The sequence below is a fragment of the Erinaceus europaeus genome, chromosome 4 (genome assembly GCF_950295315.1).
Source record: "Erinaceus europaeus chromosome 4, mEriEur2.1, whole genome shotgun sequence".
NCBI classification, from domain to species: domain Eukaryota; kingdom Metazoa; phylum Chordata; class Mammalia; order Eulipotyphla; family Erinaceidae; genus Erinaceus; species Erinaceus europaeus.
Window position 1 is genome coordinate 21,409,840 of NC_080165.1, and position 19,907 is coordinate 21,429,746.

General features: G+C 44.2%; 1 protein-coding gene across 2 annotated transcripts in view; it reads left to right on the forward strand.

Moving 5' to 3' along the window:
- The first annotated feature begins 415 nt into the window (after positions 1-415).
- The window catches only part of EIF3L (eukaryotic translation initiation factor 3 subunit L), a 40,258-nt gene continuing 20,766 nt past the window's right edge, over positions 416-19,907 (forward strand). Inside the window, exons 1-7 of one of the 2 annotated variants that reach the window (XM_007519329.3) lie at positions 416-554; positions 1,728-1,776; positions 3,722-3,932; positions 9,990-10,069; positions 12,294-12,355; positions 14,626-14,695; positions 15,264-15,337. In XM_007519329.3, coding sequence (XP_007519391.1) covers positions 522-554; positions 1,728-1,776; positions 3,722-3,932; positions 9,990-10,069; positions 12,294-12,355; positions 14,626-14,695; positions 15,264-15,337 — 579 coding nt within the window. In that variant the 5' untranslated portion in view covers positions 416-521. Of the gene's footprint in view, positions 555-1,727; positions 1,777-3,721; positions 3,933-9,989; positions 10,070-12,293; positions 12,356-14,625; positions 14,696-15,263; positions 15,338-19,907 lie in introns of those variants that run through there. The other variant, XM_060188948.1, reaches the window with a different exon arrangement.

Below are 19,907 nucleotides of genomic sequence, written 5' to 3' on the forward strand. Positions count from 1 at the left end.
GTTTTCTTTAGATAGAAGGAACTCGGGCAGGGGTAAATAGCATAATGGTTATGCAAACAGACTGTCATGCCTGAGGCTTCGCAGTCCCAGGTTCAATCCCCTGGACCACCATAAACCAGAGCTGATCAGTGCTCTGGTAGAAAGAAAGAAAGAAAGAAAGAAAGAAAGAAAGAAAGAAAGAAAGAGAGGGGAAAGGGAGGGAAGAGAGGGAGGAAGGAAGGAAGGGAGGGAGGGAGGGAGGGAGGAAGGAAGGAAGGAAGGAAGGAAGGAAGGAAGGAAGGAAGGAAGGAAGGAAGGAAGGAAGGAAGGAAGGAAGGAACTGGACTCTCGGTGTGTGTGGACCTTCTTCCTTTCCTAACGTGGCAGTCTCAGGTTGCCGGGGAGCCCGAGGAACTTCCGGTTTCCCGCCAGGTCCCAAGGGCTGAGCTTCCGGCCCCAGGGGCGGAGCTTCCGGCCTCACGACGCAGGCGCAGGGAGCTCTTTTCCCGGTCTTTCCGGTCGTGTTCGCGGAGCTCCCAACCATGTCTTACCCCGCTGACGACTACGAGTCTGAGGTAAGCTGACCTTCGGCGTGAATTGGGCCCTGAGATCGGCGCAGGGCTCTTGGTGCCGGGGAAGACGGTACCCAGCCCGGGTCGCGCGATCGGCTCCCGCGGACTCCCTGGCCGCGGACCACATGCCGCCTCGGCCCCGCCGCCGGCGCCGCCCGCTTCCTCCCGCCCACTCGTCGCGGGTCCCGACCGGGGGCGGGGACTGGCTCCCGAGCTCTGATCCTCTGTCTCTGTCTCTGTCTCTGTCTCTGTCTCTGTCTCTCAGGGTCGGGGTCAGACTTGTCAACGCTCTGCTGAGTTCTGCAACCCTCGTTCTGTACTGGAGATGTAGCCAAAATTAGACAGGAAAGCAGATTGAAAGTAGATTAGGAAATAGATTGAGAAAACGAGAACTGGAATGTATAAAAGTTCGGTCATATGTAGAGGGAAATATTCCATCCCCTGAACAATGTACTTGCTAATTGAAAATGTCATTGTTGGGAAACTGGGGACTGTTATGCATGTACAAACTATTGTATTTACTGTTGAATGTAAAACATTAATTCCCCATTAAAGAAATAAATAATAAGAAAAAAAAAGAAAATGTCATTGTTGTGGTCTGGGAGATGGATGGCACAGGGGATAAAGCAGAGGGCTCTCAAGCATGACATCCTGAGTTCAATCCCCAGCAACACATGTACCAGAGTGATGTCTGGTTCTTTCTCCCCTCCTAGCTTATTAATAAATAAAATCTAAAAAAAAACTTAAAGAAAATGTCATTGTTATTTATGGTGGTGGGTTAAAAAAAAAAATCCCTCAGTAATTGTAACTGCAAGAACCTACTGCTTTGAATTTTGCTTCTGGACTTCCTGGCCGGCTTGCCTGTGTTTACAGGCTATAAAAGACAGTTTAACCTGAGGTTTGGGGCTGAGCACTCTCTCGAGTACTCCAGGCTCTGGCCTAGCGGTGGAATAAACCTCGCTTTCCACCCATCTTGGTCTCCATGTCGCTACTGGCACTGCTTGAGTGATCGTCGCCAGTGTTTATTCCCCGCCTCGTCACAGGCCTGAGTCAGGGTCCGTGTCTGAGCCACCTTGGCATGGATCCTCAGTGCTCTCTCGGCTCGCAGGTCCTAGAGCGAACACTTGGATTGCACGAATTGGTGACATTTTCTGTTTGTGTCTCCTTTCCTCCTAGGCTGCTTACGATCCCTATGCTTACCCAGGCGACTATGATATGCACACAGGTGAGAATACGGATTTGCCTGCACGGCTGGGGCTTTGTAGGGAGGGGTTGGCACCGTCATGGCTGGCCCGGGAGAGATGTGTGGGCACCTGTTGTTAAAGGTGCTGCTTGCTGGGCTAGGTGCAGAGGTAGCTGTTAGCGCTCAGCCGGAGGGTGATATAGACTAGTAAATGTTGTGCCTCAACGTTGCCTTGTTTAATAGCATTAGCTGAAAAAGGACATTTTGAAGCGAGGCAAAAACTAAACGCAAATGAGATCTTTTGGGAAGGTTTTTGAGTTTTCCTGAAATAACAGTAATTCTGCTCCACATAGCATTTAATGTCCATACATTGTCCCAGTACTTTGTGTGAAATATACTATTTATCCTCGCAACAGTTCTATGAATTATTGGTCTCTTCATTTTACAAATAAAGATAAATAAATAAACTGGGTATAGAGTTTAGTAACTTTTACCAAATCATAGAAGTAGAAAATAGTAGTCTTAGGGGCCAGATGGTGGTGCACCTGGTTAAGTGCACACATTATACTCCGCAAGGACCCAGGTTCAAGCCCCTGGTCCCCACCTGCAGGGAGAAAGCTTCAGGAGTGGTGAAGCAGGGCTGCAGGTGTCTCTCTGTCTCTTTCCCTCTCTATCTCCCCCTCTCCTCTCAAGTTTCTTTCTATCCAGTAATAAATAAAACACTGAAAAATAGTAGTCTTTGTTTTATCTGTTTAAATTATTTACCTATTTATTATTGGAGGGAGATAGAAGAATTGAGCTAGAGGGGAGGAGACGGGTAACCTGCAGCCCTGCTTCACCACTAGTGAAGCTTTGTCCCTGCAGCTGAGGGCCAGTGCTTGAACCCAGATCCTTGTAGTCATTCTCCACACCCCAAACTTTATTTAAGTGCAAGGCAGACTTTTTTTTTTTTTTGAAGTTTTATTTATTTATTGGAGAGAACCAGAGCACTGTCCAGCTGTGGCATAAATTGGTACCAGGATTGAACCTGTGACCTGGAGGCTCAGACATGCCAGTTCTCCACTTTTAACAGCTGAACTGTCACACGGGCCCTCACTAGGCTTTTGCTTTCCTGAGCTTTACGTTTTTCTGAGGGAAACAAAAATTTCATTATTTTAAATAATGATAAGATTGGGGCCGGGTGGTGGCGTACCTGGTTGGGCACACTTGTTACAGTGCATAAAGACCCAGGTTCAAACCCTCAGTTCCCACCTGCAGGGGTAAAGCTTTGCGAGTGGTGAGGCAGGTTTGCAGGTGTCTCTGTCTCTCTCCCTCTCTGTCTTCTCTTTCCCCTCTTGATTTCTGGCTGCCTCTGTCAAATAAATAAATAAAGATAACTTAGCGAGTCGGGCGGTGGCGCAGCGAGTTAAGCGCAGGTGGTGCAAAGCACAAGGACCCCGTAAGGATTCCGGTTCAAGCCCCTGGCTCCCCACCTGCAGGGGAGTCGCTTCACAGGTGGTGAAGCAGGTCTGCAGGTGTCTGTCTTTTTTTCCCCCCTCTGTCTCACCTCCTTTCTCCATTTCTCTCTGTCCTATCCAACAACGATGACATCAACAACAATATTAACAACAACAATAAAACAACAAGGGCAACAAAAGGGAATAAATAAATAAAGATAACTTAAAAAATTAGATTAAATAATGACAGATGTTTTGAAGAAACCAGATAATGAGATTGAGAGTGACAAGGATTATAGCTTTAAGTGGTTAAGACTTAATTCATGAGGTGGGGGGTAGAGAACAGAGTATCATTTTAGCATGTGTGGTACTGAAGCTCACAGTTTGTAAAGTATGTACTTCCTGCTTGTTCTCAGTGTTGTGATGAGAACTCAAGTCTAGTTTGTAAATATAAGTTTAGTTAAGGAAAATAAACGCCTCCACTTTTTGCTGTATCGTGTAGGTAGACTTGAAAGCATTTCCTGAAGTATGTTGTTATATCTACCTTGTAGGGGACCCAAAGCAGGACCTGGCTTATGAAAGACAGTATGAACAGCAGACCTATCAGGTGATCCCTGAAGTGATCAAAAACTTCATCCAGTATTTCCACAAAACTGTCTCGGATTTGATTGACCAGAAGGTTTATGAGCTACAGGCCAGTCGTGTCTCTAGTGACGTCATTGACCAGAAGGTGTATGAGATCCAGGACATCTATGAGAACAGGTAGGTGCTGGTAACTCTCAGCTGAAGTGACCTGTTTCTTGATGGGAGATGTTTAGAGATGAACTCCCCCCCCAAAAAAAGGAACTATTCTTTAGTTTTTTAAATTTATTTTATTTATGTTTGTTTATTCCCTTTTGCTGCCCTTGTTGTTTCATTGTTGTAGTTGTTATTGTTGTTATTGATGTCATTGTTGTTGGATAGGACAGAGAAATCAAGCGAGATGGGGAAGAAGGGGGAGAGAAAGACACCTGCAGACCTGCTTCACCTGTGTAGCGACTCCCCTGCAGGTGGGGGGCCGAGGGCTTGAACCGAGATCCTTATGCCAGTCCTTGCGCTTTGCGCCACCTGCACTTAAACCACTGTGCTACTGCCCAACTCCCAAATTTATTTTATTTATTATTGAGTAGAGACAGAAATTGAGAGGGGAAAGGGAGAGAGACACCTGCAGCCCTGCTTCACCAGTCGTGAAACTTTCCCCCTGTAGGTAGGGACCAGGGGCTTAAACCTGGGTCCTTGCACAGTATAATTTCAGAGCTTACCCAGATACATCACTCCTTGCTCCATTCCTTTTTTTTTTTTTTTCAAAGAGTATTCAAAGGGTTTCTGTGATTCCTTGGGCCTAAGGGTATGCTACTTTTTTTTTTTAAATTTATTTCTTTATTGGGGCATTAATGTTTTACATTCAACAGTAAATACAATAGTTTGTACATGCATAACATTCCCCAGTTTCCCATTTAACAATACAACCCCCACTATGTCATTTATCGTCCTTCATGGACCTGTATTCTCCCCACCCACCCACCCCAGAGTCTTTTACTTGGGGGCAATATGCCAATTCTATTTCAGGTTCTACTTGTGTTCTCTTTTCTGATCTTGTTTTTCAACTTCTGCCTGAGAGTGAGATCATCCCATATTCATCCTTCTGTTTCTGACTTATTTCACTCAACATGATTTTTTCAAGGTCCATCCAAGATCTGCTGAAAACGGTGAAGTCACCATTTTTTACAGCTGAGTAGTATTCCATTGTGTATATAGACCACAACTTGCTCAGCCACTCATCTGTTGTTGGACACCTACCTGGGTTGCTTCCAGGTTTTGGCTATTACAAATTGTGCTGCCAAGAACATATGTGTACACAGATCTTTTTGGATGGATGTGTTGAGTTCCTTAGGATATATCCCCAGGAGAGGAATTGCAGGGTCATAGGGTAGGTCCATTTCTAGCCTTCTGAGAGTTCTCCAGACTGTTCTCCACAGAGGTTGGACCAATTTACATTCCCACCAGCAGTGCAGTACTTTTTTTTTTTTTTTTAACCAACAGAGCACTACTTAGTTCTGGCTCGTGGTGGTATGGGGGATTGAACCTGGGACTTTGAAACTTCAGGCATTAGAGTCTTTGCATAACCATTATGATATTTACTCCTGCCCTTTTGTTGGCTTATGTATTCTCAGTTTGTTTTTTAAAGATTTTTGTTTTTAATTTTTATTTATTCCCTTTTATCCTTTTTTATTGTCGTTATTGATGTCATTGTTAGATAGGACAGAGAGAAATGGGGGGAGATGGGGAAGACAGAGAGGGGGTGAGAAAAAAAGACACCTGCAGACCTGCTTCACCGCTTATGAAGCGACTCCCCTGCAGGTGGGAAGCCGGGGGCTCGAACCGGCATCCTTATACCGGTCCTTGCTTCGCGCCATGTGCCCTTAACCCGCTGCACTACTGCTCAATTCCCTGTATTCTCAGTTTGTATAAGGCCTGAAAATAACATCACTCAATAATTATGTAACTATGCCTGATCATGTTTTAGAGTTCTTTTTTCTTTATTTGCTCATTTTTTATATTAATTTTCCCATTGTTGCTGTTGTTGTTTTACTGTTGTAGTTATTATTGTTATTGGTGTCATCATTGTTAGGCAAGACAGAGAGAAATGGAGAGAGATGGGGAAGACGGGGTGAGAAAGACACCTGCAGACCTGCTTGACCGCCTGTGAAGCGACTCCCCTGCAGGTGGGGAGCCAGGGGCTCACAATGGCATCCTTATGCCGGTCCTTGCACTTTGCTCCATGTTCAATTAACCTGCCTTGCTACTGCCCAACTCCCATGTATTTGCTCATTTTGCAGGTACTGAAACAGCACAGAAATGATGAGTCACTTAACTAATTAATTGTATGTACTGAGTTTTAAACCTGTTATCACTTTTTCAAATAAAAATGGAGAGACAACACAGCACCAAAACTTTCCCAACGCTGCACATCTTGACATCAGAGCCTTTGTTTTTGTAGAATTGAGACCTTGAACATGCATTATCTCACCACTTTGATGGGCTGCTTTCTCATTTGGGTAGAGAGAGGTAGAGACGGGGACACACCGTAGCACCGAAGCTTCCTCTTTTGCTGTAATGCCTCTTGTGTGGTGCCGGGGCTCTAACTGTGCCGCACATAGCAGTGCAGGCCCTCTACCCTGTGAGCACTGGCTGGGTGTGCCTGGGCGAACAGAGGAAAATAGGTGAGCGAGACTGAGGAAAGTAAAAAGAAACAGAAGTGATTTTTAAAGGAGATACTGGGGCTGGGGAAATACACAGCACTTTACAAAACAAACTCATGCCTGAAACAGAGATTGTGGGTTCAGTTTCTGGCACCACCGTAGGGAAGAGTTTTGTTTTGTTTTTTGCCTCCAGGGTTATTGCTGGGGCTCAATGCCTGCACCATGAATCCACTGCTCCTGGAGGCCATGTTTTCCCCTTTTGTTGCCCTTGTTGTGGTTATTATTGTTGATGTTGTTTGTTGTTGGATAGGACAGAGAAATGGAGAGAGGAGGGGAAGACAGAGAGGGAGAGAGAAAGATAGACACCTGCAGACCTGCTTCACCGCCTGTGAAGCGACTCCCCTGCAGGTGGGGAGCCGGGGGCATTGCGCTTTGCGCAACATGCCCTTAACTTGTGGCACTACCGCCCGATCCCCAGGGAAGAGCTCTTATTGGAGCTTTTTATTTGAATGGAGCGTAGATAGCATAATGGTTACTAGCATAATGGTTACGCAAAGAGACTCTCATGCCTGAGGCTCCGAAGTACAATTGTACCTGAGGCTCCCAGGTACAATTCCTCCATACCACGATAAGCCAGACCTGAACAGTGCTCTGGTAAAAATAAAAATAAAAAAATAAAAGACACGATGTCTAGAGTGTTGAACATAAAGTCATGAGATCTAGAATTTGACCCCTGGCATTGCATGTGCCACACTGATGCATGATCTTGTGATTATAAGTAAATGTAATCTTTTTAAAAAAGCTAAAAATGGGGAGTTGGGCGGTAGTACACCGGGTTAAGTGCACGTGGCGTGAGGATCGATGCCCCGGCTCCCCACATTCAGGGGAGTCGCTTCACAGGTGTTGAAGCAGGTCTGCAGGTGCCTGTCTTTCTCTTCCTCTCTCTGTCTTCCCCTCCTCCATTTCTCTCTGTCCTATCCAACAATGACAACAACAATAAAAAAAAACAAGGGCAACAAAAGGGAATAAATGAATTTAAAAAAAAAAAAGAGGTTAGAGAAGATGCAAGTGTGAGATGAGAAAGGACCACTTGCGTTTGACAGCTTACAAGGTCGGCCTTGGGAATCCCAGCAATACTGGTTTCCGTGGAAGGGAAGAGCCAGATGGTAGTGAGGGAAAATGGAAAAGGGGAGGGGTGTGCGCGAGGTGGCTCACCTGTGGAGCGCACTTTGCTGTCACCTGTTAATAGTGCCCAGGTCTAAACCCTTGGCTACCACGTGCACACTGCACAGGGGAAGCTTCTGGTGGTAGAGCTGCGCCGTGGTGCCTCCTTTCTCACCCTTCACCTAAAAAAATGTTGGCTGAGTGGTCCGGGAGGTGGCGCAGTGATAAAGCTTTGGACTCTCAAGCAGGAGGTCCTGAGTTTGATCCCCGGCAGCACACGTGCCAGAGTGATGTCTGGTTCTTTCTCTCTCCTCCTATCTTTCTCATTAATAAATAAATAAAATATTAAAAAAAAAAAAATGTTGGCTGAAGTCTGAGAATGGTTGAATTGTCAAAGTATTATGTCCTAGTGACAACCCTGGGGGCAGGTGGTGTGGGGTGAGTGAAGAGGGGGATCGGCACCGTGTGGCAGCATTTTCCCCGGGAAAGCTTCATGGTCTCGGGAGTGGTCCTGTGGTAGCTGTCTGATACTGAAAGGGGAGTAGCAGCATTTGATGGGAGCAGGGGAACTGCAGTCACAGAGCCCTGGCAGCCAAAATGAATTCAGTTTTAAAAAGAATTTTTTAAAGAAAGAGAAACTGGCAAGTTTGTAGACCTTATAGTGTCATTGAGATGGCTTCTGTTTTGTTTATTTTTCGCTGTGGAGTAATGCTTAGCTCTGGTTGATGGTGGTGCTGGGGATTGAACCTGGGACCTTTAAGTTTTCGAAAGGAATGTCTGTTGTGCACACCACTGTACCGAGTCCTTGGTCCACTGTTGTTTGTTTTAAACAGGGATTGATTATCTTTATACTGAACTGAGAGCATGAGTAGAAGGAGAGATGGAGCTTGAGAGTGGGAGAAAACTGCAGTAGTTGGTGTCGGGAGACCTTGTGAGGCTGAGCAGCGCCTTGGGTAGCAGTGTTTGTGGGGTCAGATTGATTCCCTTCCTTGTTTGAAGAGGGGGAGGAGGCACACTGTGTCTGCATATGGAAACTAATTCTAAGGGTGGGTGAATACTGAAAAGTGCTTCTCAAATTGGGGAGCAGCATATATAACTAGAGTTCATGGTGACAGGCAGAAAGGTGCCCTTGGAGAACTTTTGTTTGCTGGGGCTTCACCGTTCCCGATGTACTTTTTTCCAGATAGATAGAGATGGACAGGAAAAGACCGTAACACCACTATAAAGACCACTGTAACCTTTAGTTACAGAACATGTTTTGCCTGCGTGCCTGTGGTTTGATCTCCTGCTCCAGGGGTTGGGATGGGGACTGAGAGATTATCTGTGGTCATAGATGTTAGCGAGACTTCTCAGTCATTTTATTAATGGCCACATTCCCGACACTGACAGAAAAAGTGAATGAGGGCAGGGGTAGATAGCATAATGGTTATGCAAAGACTCTCATGCCTGAGGCACCGAAGTCCCAGGTTCAATCCCCTGCACCACTATAAGCCAGAGCTGAGCAGTGCTCTGGTGAAAAAGAAAAAGAAAAAGAAAAAGTGAATGAGTGTCCTGTGGGAGTTAAAGGACAAGCTAATGTTTGTGTGCTATTTCTTTTTATGTTTGTAATTTTTTAAAATTTTGAATGCAGGTGTCATTTTGTTAGGGAGGCTGTTCCTATGTAGACCCATGGCCTTCCACAAAACATGACTTTAGTAATAAAGCTGCCTTTTGGGGAGTCGGGTGGTAGCGCAGCAGGTTAAGCACAAGTGGCACAAAGCGCAAGGACCGTCGTAAGGATCCCAGTTCAAGCCCCCAACTCCCCACCTGCAGGGGAGTTGCTTCACAGGTGGTGAAGCAGGTCTGCAGGTGTCTATCTTTCTCTCCCTCTCTCTGTCTTCCCCTCCTCTCTCCATTTCTCTCTGTCCTATCCAACAACAATGACATCAATAATAACTACAACAATAAAACAACAAGGGCAACAAAAGGGAATAAATAAATATATTTTTTAAAAAGCTGGCTTTCCTGTAACAGCCTCATTTTTTTGTTTTCCTGTTCTACCTACTAATTTTTACCAGCAATGAGCTTGACTTTGAAATGCTGTTTTGGACTATACCTATTGTATTTCAGTATTCCTTTTTCACATTCTGGCTGTAATGTTCATTCTACATGAAATCAGAAGCACACTGCCAAATACTTCCTGCCTGTTTTGTTGTATGGATGAAATTTCCTATTTATATGAAAGTAATTATTGGCAATAAAACAAAGAAAAGAAAGTTGTCTGTGGTATAGAAGTGGGCTGAGTAACCCAGTTGGAGAGGGCTATGATGTCTTCCCCACTTGGCCTGGGTTTTCGTCTGTGATATGTATGGGTTACTTTTCTTGGGTCCTTCCAGTTGTAGAATTACCTTTTTTTTTTATGCTTGGTTTTCAGTTGGACCAAGCTGACTGAAAGATTCTTCAAGAATACACCTTGGCCTGAGGCTGAAGCCATTGCTCCACAGGTTGGCAATGGTAAGTGTGAATTATTTGTGTCCTTTGTGCTAGATTGGGCCCTATAACTGGGAGTCTTGGGAGTCTAGAAGGCTTGGCGCCATCTGTGTATTTGACTCACCTAGGGCTTAATGCATAGTGACTTTAGTAAATAACATGCTGTACAGAGGCTGGGTGAATCAAGAGGGGCAGAGTTCTCATATTTTGTGAAAGTTGAAATTGAGATCTTTGTTATTATTTGGGGGTCATCACAGTCACTGTGAGATGTCTTCTGTTTTTTTTTTTTTTTCTTTTTTCTTTTTGACCAGAGCACTGCTCAGCTCTGGTTTATGGTGGTGTGGGGGATTAAATCTGTGACTCTGGAGGTGGGGAGCCAGGGGCTTGAACTGGGATCCTTACGCAAGTCCTTGCGCTTTGTGTCCTCTTAACCCACTGTGCTACCGCCCAACTCCCTTTAATTTCATTTTTTTAATTTATTCATAAGATTAAAAATATCAACAAGACCATAGAATAAGAGGGGTACAATTCCCACTACCAGAGTTCCACATCCCATTCCCTCCCTTGAAAGCTTTCCTGTTCTTTTCCTTCTCTGGGAGCATGGACCCAGGATCTTTATGGGTTGCAGAAAGTGGAAGTTCTGGCTTCTGGAATTGCTTCCATGGGCGTTGGCAGATCGATCTATACTTCCATTCTGTCCCTGTCTTTCCCTAGTGGGGCAGGGCTCTGGGGTGGCAGGGCTCCAGGGCTCCAGGACACATTGGTGTAGTCGTTTGCCCAGGGAAGTCAGGTTGGACCTCTTTACTTTTCAATGGTAGCATAAAGTCAGTAAGATAAATTCCTTGAAGTATGATTTCTTTTTTACTTTATATTTATTCATTTATTTATTTTATTAATGAGAGGGATAGGAGAGAGGAAGAACCAGATATCACTCTGGTACATGTACTGCCAAGATCGAACGCAGTTCCTCATGCTTGAGAGTCCAGCCCCTTTATCCCCTGTGCCACCTCCTGGATCACACTGAAGTAGAATTTCTTTGGAAGATTTACTCCTTTTTTAAAAAAATACTTATTTATTTATTCCCTTTCGTTGCTCTTGTTCTTTTATTGTTGTAGTTATTGTTGTTTGGTAGGATGGAGAGAGAAGAGGAAGACAGAGTGGGGGGAGAGAAAGATAGACACTTGCAGACCTGCTTCACTGCCTGTGAAGCGGCTCCCCTGCATGTGGGGAGCTGGAGCCTCAAACCGGTATCTTTAAGCTGGTCCTTGAGCTTTGCATCACACGCGCCTAACCTGCTGCATTACCGCCCAGCTCCTAGATTTACTCATTTTCAGAGATATATTGACCTTGGCCTCACTTAGCTATGGTTTGTGGCGGTGCCAGTGATTGAACCTGTGACCTTGGAAGTCTTTGACATACTGATACTGTGCTTTTAACACGTTTCTCTCAGTCTCCCAAGTATGATTTCTTTTTTTTTTTAATTATTTATTTATTTAATAAAGGAGACATAACAATCCAGAGGATAAGAGGGGTACAACTCCACACAATTCCCACCACCAGATCTCAGTATCCTATTCCCTCCATCGAAGTCTGATTTTTAAGTCAAAAGATATTTATGTATTTGCAGTCTGGCTGTTTCATGTCATTGCCTTCTTAGTGACAATTACTATTTACTTAGGTACTGACTTACTTTAGCAACTGCATGCTAAAAGTTTCAAAACAGTGAAGAGAACCAGGTCTGAATGAAGCTAAGAAGAGGTTAAAAAAGTAAATGCTGCGGGTAGGGCAGTAGCACAGCATATTAGGTACATGTGGCGTGAAGTGCGCCAGGATTGTCATAAGGATCCCAGTTCGAGACCCTGGCTCCCCACCTGTAGGGGAGTCACTTCACAGGCAGTGAAGCAGGTCTGCAGGTGTCTGTCTTTCTCTCCCCCTCTCTGTCTTCCCCTCCTCTCCACTTCTCTCTGTCCTATCCAACAAGGACAACATCAACAACAATAATAACTACAACAATAAAACAACAAGGGCAACAAAAGGGAAAATAATAAAAAAGAAAAAAAAATGCAATGTGGATTTTGTATATCTTGGAAGTAGCTCAGTCAGGGAGCACATAGGACTTACATGGGGGGGGTCCCCATTTTTTGCCCCCAGCACCACCAGCTGGCAGAATGAACAGTACTGTGATTAAAATACATATAGTGAATTTTCTTTTTGTGGGTCACTAAAGCACCTCTCTGCTCTGTTCCAGATGCTGTGTTCCTGATTTTATACAAAGAATTATACTACAGACACATATATGCCAAAGTCAGTGTGAGTATCTAAATGTGGCTGCCATTTTTGTTCCTTGAACACAGTTACTAGGTCTAGTTCAGTATCCACAAGTGGTTGGCATGTTTTTTTAATAGTCTATGAAGAACTGAACCCAGAAAGTTGGCTACCTGAAATAAACTAAAACTTGATAACCTTTTCTTTCTCATTTCTCCACCCCCACCTTTACACTTATCACACCCAAGTCAACCTTAATAGTGTTTTTCCAAATTACCTACTGCCTCAGCTTGGAATGCCTCATTATCCCTCCTCCCTTCAGTGCTTTGCCATTGAGCCTCCAGCCCTCTAAACCCACCCATCACAGTGCCAGGCACTTGATACATGTCTCTAATCCTCACAACATTCCTGAAAAGTTAGCAAACTAAAATACAAAGTGGTTATTATTATTATTTATAACAACTAGTAAGTTGCAAAACTCTGACTTATAGCACTGGGAATGGACCAGTGCCTTATATGTGTGTGGTAACATTACTAAGGGATCTCTCCAGAGTTGCTTTTTTTCATTCTTTATTTTTGAAAGAAGAGATGCGACTGCAGCACTCTACCAGCCATTAAAGCCCACCGGCCTTGACCCCACTCCCCATCCTGTGCATTCTGATCCCATCCCATTTGTTGGTGCCAGGGCTCAAAAATAACCTCTCCCGTGGTGTGGTATATAGTACTTGGCAAGCTGTCTCCTTGCCCATATTTCCCTTTTTTTAATTTAATGCTAGGAATTGAATTTTGAGGCAAAGGCTTCACACATGTAAGGCAATTGCTATCTCGCTGAGCCATGTCTTTGACCCCTTGATTTCTAATATAGGAGAGGTGTGTGTGTGCGTGCGCGCGCCCGCGTGCACGTGCTCTCTTGTGCACACACTTTATGAGAACCAGAACATTACTTTGGCACATGCAATGCTGAGGATCAGTATTACACTCATCCTTCAGAGTCCAATACCTTATCTAGGGTGCTTCCTTTCAAGCCACTGATTTCAAAATTATAGAAAGCAGTAAATCTCTTTGAAGTGTTTAACTGTACTACTTATTTGTATAACTGACTTGAAAATCTCTGTCTTTAGCACCACTCTCTTAAAATCCAGATTTATATATCAGCTGCTTGTCAGGCATCTTCAGTTGACTATCATCTTGAACATTACCCACAAAGAAAAAAAACTGAACCTTTAAGTCTGTTTATTTCTTTTTGACAGTGCAGTCATTGACATTTGCATACAATTATGTGGTAGGCCCCCTAAGTTATCTTACTGAATCCACCTTTTCCCTCCCTCCCTGTGGTCCTTTGCTTTGGTGCAATAAACCCTGGCTGCTGCTGCTTTTTCTCCTCCTCCTTTTTCTTAGATTTTGTTTATTTATTAATAAGAAAGATAGGATGAGAGAGAAAGAACCAGACATCAGGAGTAAGGCAGTAGCGCAGCAGGTTAAACACACGTGGCGCAAAGTGCAAGGACCAGTGTAAGGATCTCAGTTCGAGCCCCCGGCTCCCCACCTGCAGGGGAGTCACTTCACAGGCGATGAAGCAGGTCTGCAGGTGTCTGTTTTTCCCTCTCTGTCTTCCCCTCCTCTCTCCATTTCTCTCTGTCTTATCCAACAATGATGACATCAATAACAACAATAACTACTACAACAATAAAAAAACAACAAGGGCAACAAAAGGGAAAATAAATAACATGAACCAGGCATCACCCTGGTACATGTGATTCTGGGGCTTGACCTCAGGACCTCATACTTCAGAGTTCAGTGCTTTATCCACTGAGCCGTCTCCCAGACCACAAACCCCCAGCTTCTTATGGTTCTTCACATTTTATCCCCTTGGGAACCACTTAGCACTTTCTGTCTTCCCGTCACTTAAGTACTGCCATTACTCCAGGAGAGAGGAGGCATCAATTTTTTTTGTCTTTTTTTAAAATATTTATTCCCTTTTGTTGACCTTGTTTTTTATTTGTTGTAGTTATTATTGTTGTCGTCGTTGGATAGGACAGAGAGAAATGGAGAGAGGAGGGGAAGACGGGGAGAGAAAGATAAAGACACCTGCAGACCTGCTTCACTGCTTGTGAAGCAACTTCCCTGCTGGTGGGGAGCCGGGGGTTCGAACTGGGATCCTTACGCTGGTCCCTGTGCTTTGTGTTTAACCTGCTGTGCTACTGCCAGACTCCCTAGGCATCAGTTCTTGTTTGTTTTTCAGCCATTTTGATAGGCACAGGCAAAACCCATTTAAGTTAAATGTCCTTATTTTAATGTCTCTTTTCTCTTGACAGGGTGGTCCCTCCTTGGAGCAAAGGTTCGAATCCTATTACAACTACTGTAATCTCTTCAATTATATTCTTAGTAAGTCTGTGGCATGGGTGGGAAGCTGGGATAAAGTTTTGAGAAGGCTTAGAACTGACATCCAATTCTTTTTAGCAGGATTTTAATGTGTAGGTGGACAAAAGGAGGGTCTTGTGCTTCATAGTTCTTTATGATAGAAATTACAAAATGCAGGGGTCGGGCGGTAGCGCAGTGGGTTAAGTGCACGTGGCTCAAAGCTAGGGACTGGCAGAAGGATCCCAGTTCAAGCCCCCAGCTCCCCACCTGCAGGGGAGTCGTTTCACAGGCAGTGAAACAGGTCTGCAAGTGTCTGTCTTTCTCTCCCCCTTTTGTCTTCCTCTCCTCTCCATTTCTCCCTGTCCTATCCAACAACGACAACATCAGCAACAATGACAATAATAATCACAACAATGGTAAAACAACCAGGGTAACAAAAGGGAAAAAATGGCCTCCAGGAGCAGTGGATTTGGGATGCAGGCACCGAGCCCTGGCAACAACCCTAGAGGAAAAAAAAAAATTACAAAATGCATCAGCAGCCTTCTGAAGGGACATGCTTTTCGGTCTGACTTTGCTGTGTTTTCCTGTACAGATGCCGATGGTCCTGCTCCCCTTGAACTGCCCAACCAGTGGCTCTGGGACATCATTGATGAATTCATTTATCAGGTATCTGGTCTGCCTTAGCCCGACTGGAAATAACTATCCAGTTAGGAGCAGCTGTTATCATTAATTGTGTTGCTTAAAAAGTCCCTTTTAACGATCTTGGAGGGGGCATAGTGGAAAAGCATTGACTCAAACACGAGGTGCTGAGTTTGATCCACAATGTCAAATGCACCAGAGTGATGCTGTGGTTTTCCTTCTCTTATAAATAAGTAAATAATTTTTTAAAAGATGTTTTCCTTATTATACTGAGAAAGTGTTCCACATGAAAGATGCAGAGGCCAAGAAGATGACTCCAATACATGGGGATTAAACTGGGAACCTAAGTCCAGTGCTCTAACAATTCCCTGGTTACTTTTATTTATTAGATGAATGAGGACGATAACTAAGCCCAGAACCATTCTCTCATATGCAGTGTTAGGTATTAAAACTGGGACCTCATGCGTGCACATCTTGTAATTTAACTTTGACTTAACTCTGTCTTGTTTCAGATATTTTATTTATTTTTAATAAAAGATAAATAAAGATAGAAGAGCACTGCTTAGCTCTCGCTTATATGGTACTGAGGATTGAACCTGGGACCTCGGCCTCAGACATGAATTTTTTTTTTAAATTTTTTTATTTAAGAAAGGATTAATTAACAAAACCATAGGGTAGGAGGGGTACAACTCCACACAATTCCCACCGCCCAATCTCCATACATGAATTTTTTTTTAAAGTCTTCATCTATGGCATTTTATTTTATTTATTTGTGAGGAAGATAGAAGGAGAGAGAAAGAACCAGACATCACTCTGGCACATGTGCTGCTGGGGATCGAACTCGGGACCTCATATTTGAGAGTCCAAAGCTTTATCACTGTGCCACCTCCCAGACCACATGAATTTTTTTTTAAAGAATTATTTATTCATGAGAAAGAGAAACAGACATCACTCTGGTACATGTTCACCCAGGGATTGAACTTGGGACTTCATGCTTGAGAGTCTAATGCTTTATCCACTGTGCCACCTCACCGTATGTGGGGGGGGGACTGTGGGGGTGGTGTGTGTGTGTCTCCCCCCGTACGTGTCCAGAGTACTCTTCCCTCATGTGCAGTGCTGAGAATTGAGAGGTGACCTGTTAGAAGTGGGGGCCAGGCAGTAGCGCAGTGGGTTAAGTGCACATGGCACAAAGTGCAGGGACCAGAGTAAGGAAAGGATCCCTGTTGGAGCCCCTGGCTCCCCACCTGCAGGGGGCTCGCTTCATAAGCAGTGAAGCAGGTTTCCCCCCCTGTCTTCCCTTCCTCTCTCAATTACTCTCTGCCCTATACAACAATAGCAGTAACAACAAGGGCAACAAAATGGGAAACATGGCCTCCAGGAGCAGTGGATTCGGTACCGAGCCCCAGCAATAACCCTGAAGGCAAAAAAAAAGAGAATGAGGTTTCAGTTATAGACTTTCTCAACAACAACAATAATAACTACAATAGTAAAAAACAAGGACAACAAAAGGGAATAAATATCTTAAAAATTAAAACAAAAAAAGAGAGGGTTTCTGGTCTGGGATTGCCATCTAGTAGCTAATTTAACAGTGATAGAGCACATCTAGTAGCTAATTTAACAGTGATAGAGCACATCTAGTAGCTAATTTAACAGTGATAGAGCACATCTAGTAGCTAACTTAACAGTGATAGAGCACATCTGGTAGCTAATTTAACAGTGATAGAGCACATCTAGTAGCTAACTTAACAGTGATAGAGCACATCTGGTAGCTAATTTAACAGTGATAGAGCACATCTAGTAGCTAATTTAACAGTGATAGAGCACATCTAGTAGCTAATTTAACAGTGATAGAGCACATCTAGTAGCTAACTTAACAGTGATAGAGCACATCTGGTAGCTAATTTAACAGTGATAGAGCACATCTAGTAGCTAATTTAACAGTGATAGAGCACATCTAGTAGCTAATTTAACAGTGATAGAGCACATCTAGTAGCTAATTTAACAGTGATAGAGCACTGTTTTGCCATGTACAGAGCTCAAGTTCGTAAAAGAAAGAAGACCAAGAGCCTCAGGAGTGAGAGCCTCTGCATAACCATTATGTTAGCTACCACCGCCTGGAAACAGTGTCTTAACAAAGATCTTTTCCATATGAACCTAAGTGGCTTATTAGTATAAAGTGCTGAGAAATGGTGGGTGAGGAGAGAAACCTGTTGCTCTTTGAGGAAATAGCTTCGGGCTACAGAAGACACTGGCATTCTTGGCCCTTGGCCCTTGTCTTGTGAAGGGTTGCAATCTTGTTGACTCACCGTTGATCTAGAAGGATCATCTGTGCTAAGTTTCTCATCCGTCTTAAGGTAATCATAATTCCCTGGATTAGGTGGTTCTCTTCCTAAAGGGTTTAAAGTGCTCACTCCAGCACAGACTGGCCAGTGAGGTCCTGATTTGATTTTTCTCAACCAGTTCTTTTTTTTTTTTTTAATATTTATTTTTCACTTTTGTTGCCCTTGTTGTTTCTCATTGTTGTTGTAATTATTATTGTTGTTATTGATGTCGTTGGATAGGACAGAGAGAAATGGAGAGAGGAGGGGAAGACGGGGAGAGAGAGATAGACACCTGCAGACCTGCTTCACCACCTGTGAAGAGACCCCCCTGCAGGTGGGGTGCTGGGGGCTCGAACCGGGATCCTTCAGCCAGTCCTTGCGCTTTGCACCACATGCGCTTTACCTGCTGTGCTACCGCCCGACTCCCCCCAGCCAGTTCTACATGACTTCAGTGGGGTTTTGTTTTGTGTTTCTTTTTCCTACCACCCTCATTTGTTTATATCTAATGGAATATCACGGATGAACCCAGGGCCTCACTGTTTAAGTCCTGTAATTTATCCACTGAGCCATCTCCCGAGCCCACCTCATTTGTGTTTATTTATTTTATTACTTTGTTTATCTTTATGGAGTAGATAGAAAGAGGGGCAAACAGACAGAAAGGGGGACCAGAGGTGCGTATAATTTTACATAGGGATCTGGCAGTGGAGCACGAGGTTGGGCGCAGACATCACCAAGCAGGAGGACGGGTCTGCATGTGCAGGGGGCGCTGCATGAGCAGGGAGGCAGGGCTGCGTGTGTTTTCCTCTCTGTCTCCCCCACCCTCTCAATTTCTATCAACAACAGAAAAACACTAATGTTAAATTTTTTTTTTAATTTTTATTATCTTTTATCTATTGGATAGGGATAGCCAGAAATTGAAAGGGTAGGGAGGGATAAAAAGGGAGAGACAGGGAGACATTTGCAGCACTGCTTCACCACTTGTAAAACTGCCAGTGGGGATTAGGGGTTCCAGCCTGGGTCCTTGAGCACTATAACATATACACGTACACTCAGCCAGGTGTGCTACCACCCAGGCCCTAATTTTATTTTATTTTTTTCCCCTTGGGTAGAGACAGCCAGAAATTTAGGGGGGGATAGAATGGAAGAAAGACACCTACAGCCCTGCTTCGCCACTCTTGAAGCTCTCCCCCTGCAGGTGGGACTGGGGGCTTGAACTCAGATCCTTGCATATTGTAACAGGTGTGCCACTGCCCAGCCTGTCTCCCTTTAAAAAAGGGGGGGGGGTGGTTTGGGCAGCTGGTTAAGTGCACATGGCACAAAACTCGAGGACCAGCACAAGGATCCCGGTTCAAGCCCCCGGCTCTCCACCTTCATGGGGATCGCTTCACAAGTGGTGAAGTAGGTCTGAAGGTGTCTCTCTCCCCATCTCTGTCTTCCCCTCCTTTCTCCATTTCTCTCTGTCCTATTCAGCAACAACAACATCAATAATAATAACCACAACAATGACAAAGGCAATAAAAAAGGAAAATAAATGAAATATTAAAAAATATTTTAAGGACGTAACAGCAGTGGTCTACCATAAGTTCTCACCAGAACTAACATATTCACAGGATATGCCCTAACCACTGAGCCATCTCTTTGACTACCAAATCTTTTTGTTGCCACCAGGGTTGTCACTGGGGCTCAGTGCTGGCACTGTGAATCCACTGCTCCTGGAAGCCATTTTCCCCACCCCCACTTTATTCAATAGAATAGAGAGAAATTGAGAGGGGGAGAGATATGCAGAGAGAAAGAGACAGCTGCAGACTTGCTTCATCACTCGTGAAATATCCCTCCTATAGACTGGGATTAGGGGATCTAACGTGTGTACGTAACCAGAGTACAGCACTGCCTGCCCCTCAGTATTAGATTGTCAACCATGAAGTCCTGAATTTGGTCCCTGGCATCATGTGTCAGAATGACGCTCTGGTTCTCCCTTCTATCTCTGTCACTAATAAACACATCTTTGATGATGGCAAAATAGGTCATTTGGAAGTGTGTAGAATTGCTATGTATATGACCAGGTTTGAACCAGCCCCTACCACATTGGAGGAAACTTTAGTGTTGGTTTTTGTTTCTCTCTCTCTCTCTCTCTCTCTCTCTGTGTATGTATCTGAAAAAGTAATCTTGGAACAGTGAAATCCTGGCAAAAAAAAACAGAAAAATAAAAATCTTTAAAGGGGATTTTTTTTTTTAGGGCAGGGAGATAATTCAGTCAGTAGAACACACATCCTTTC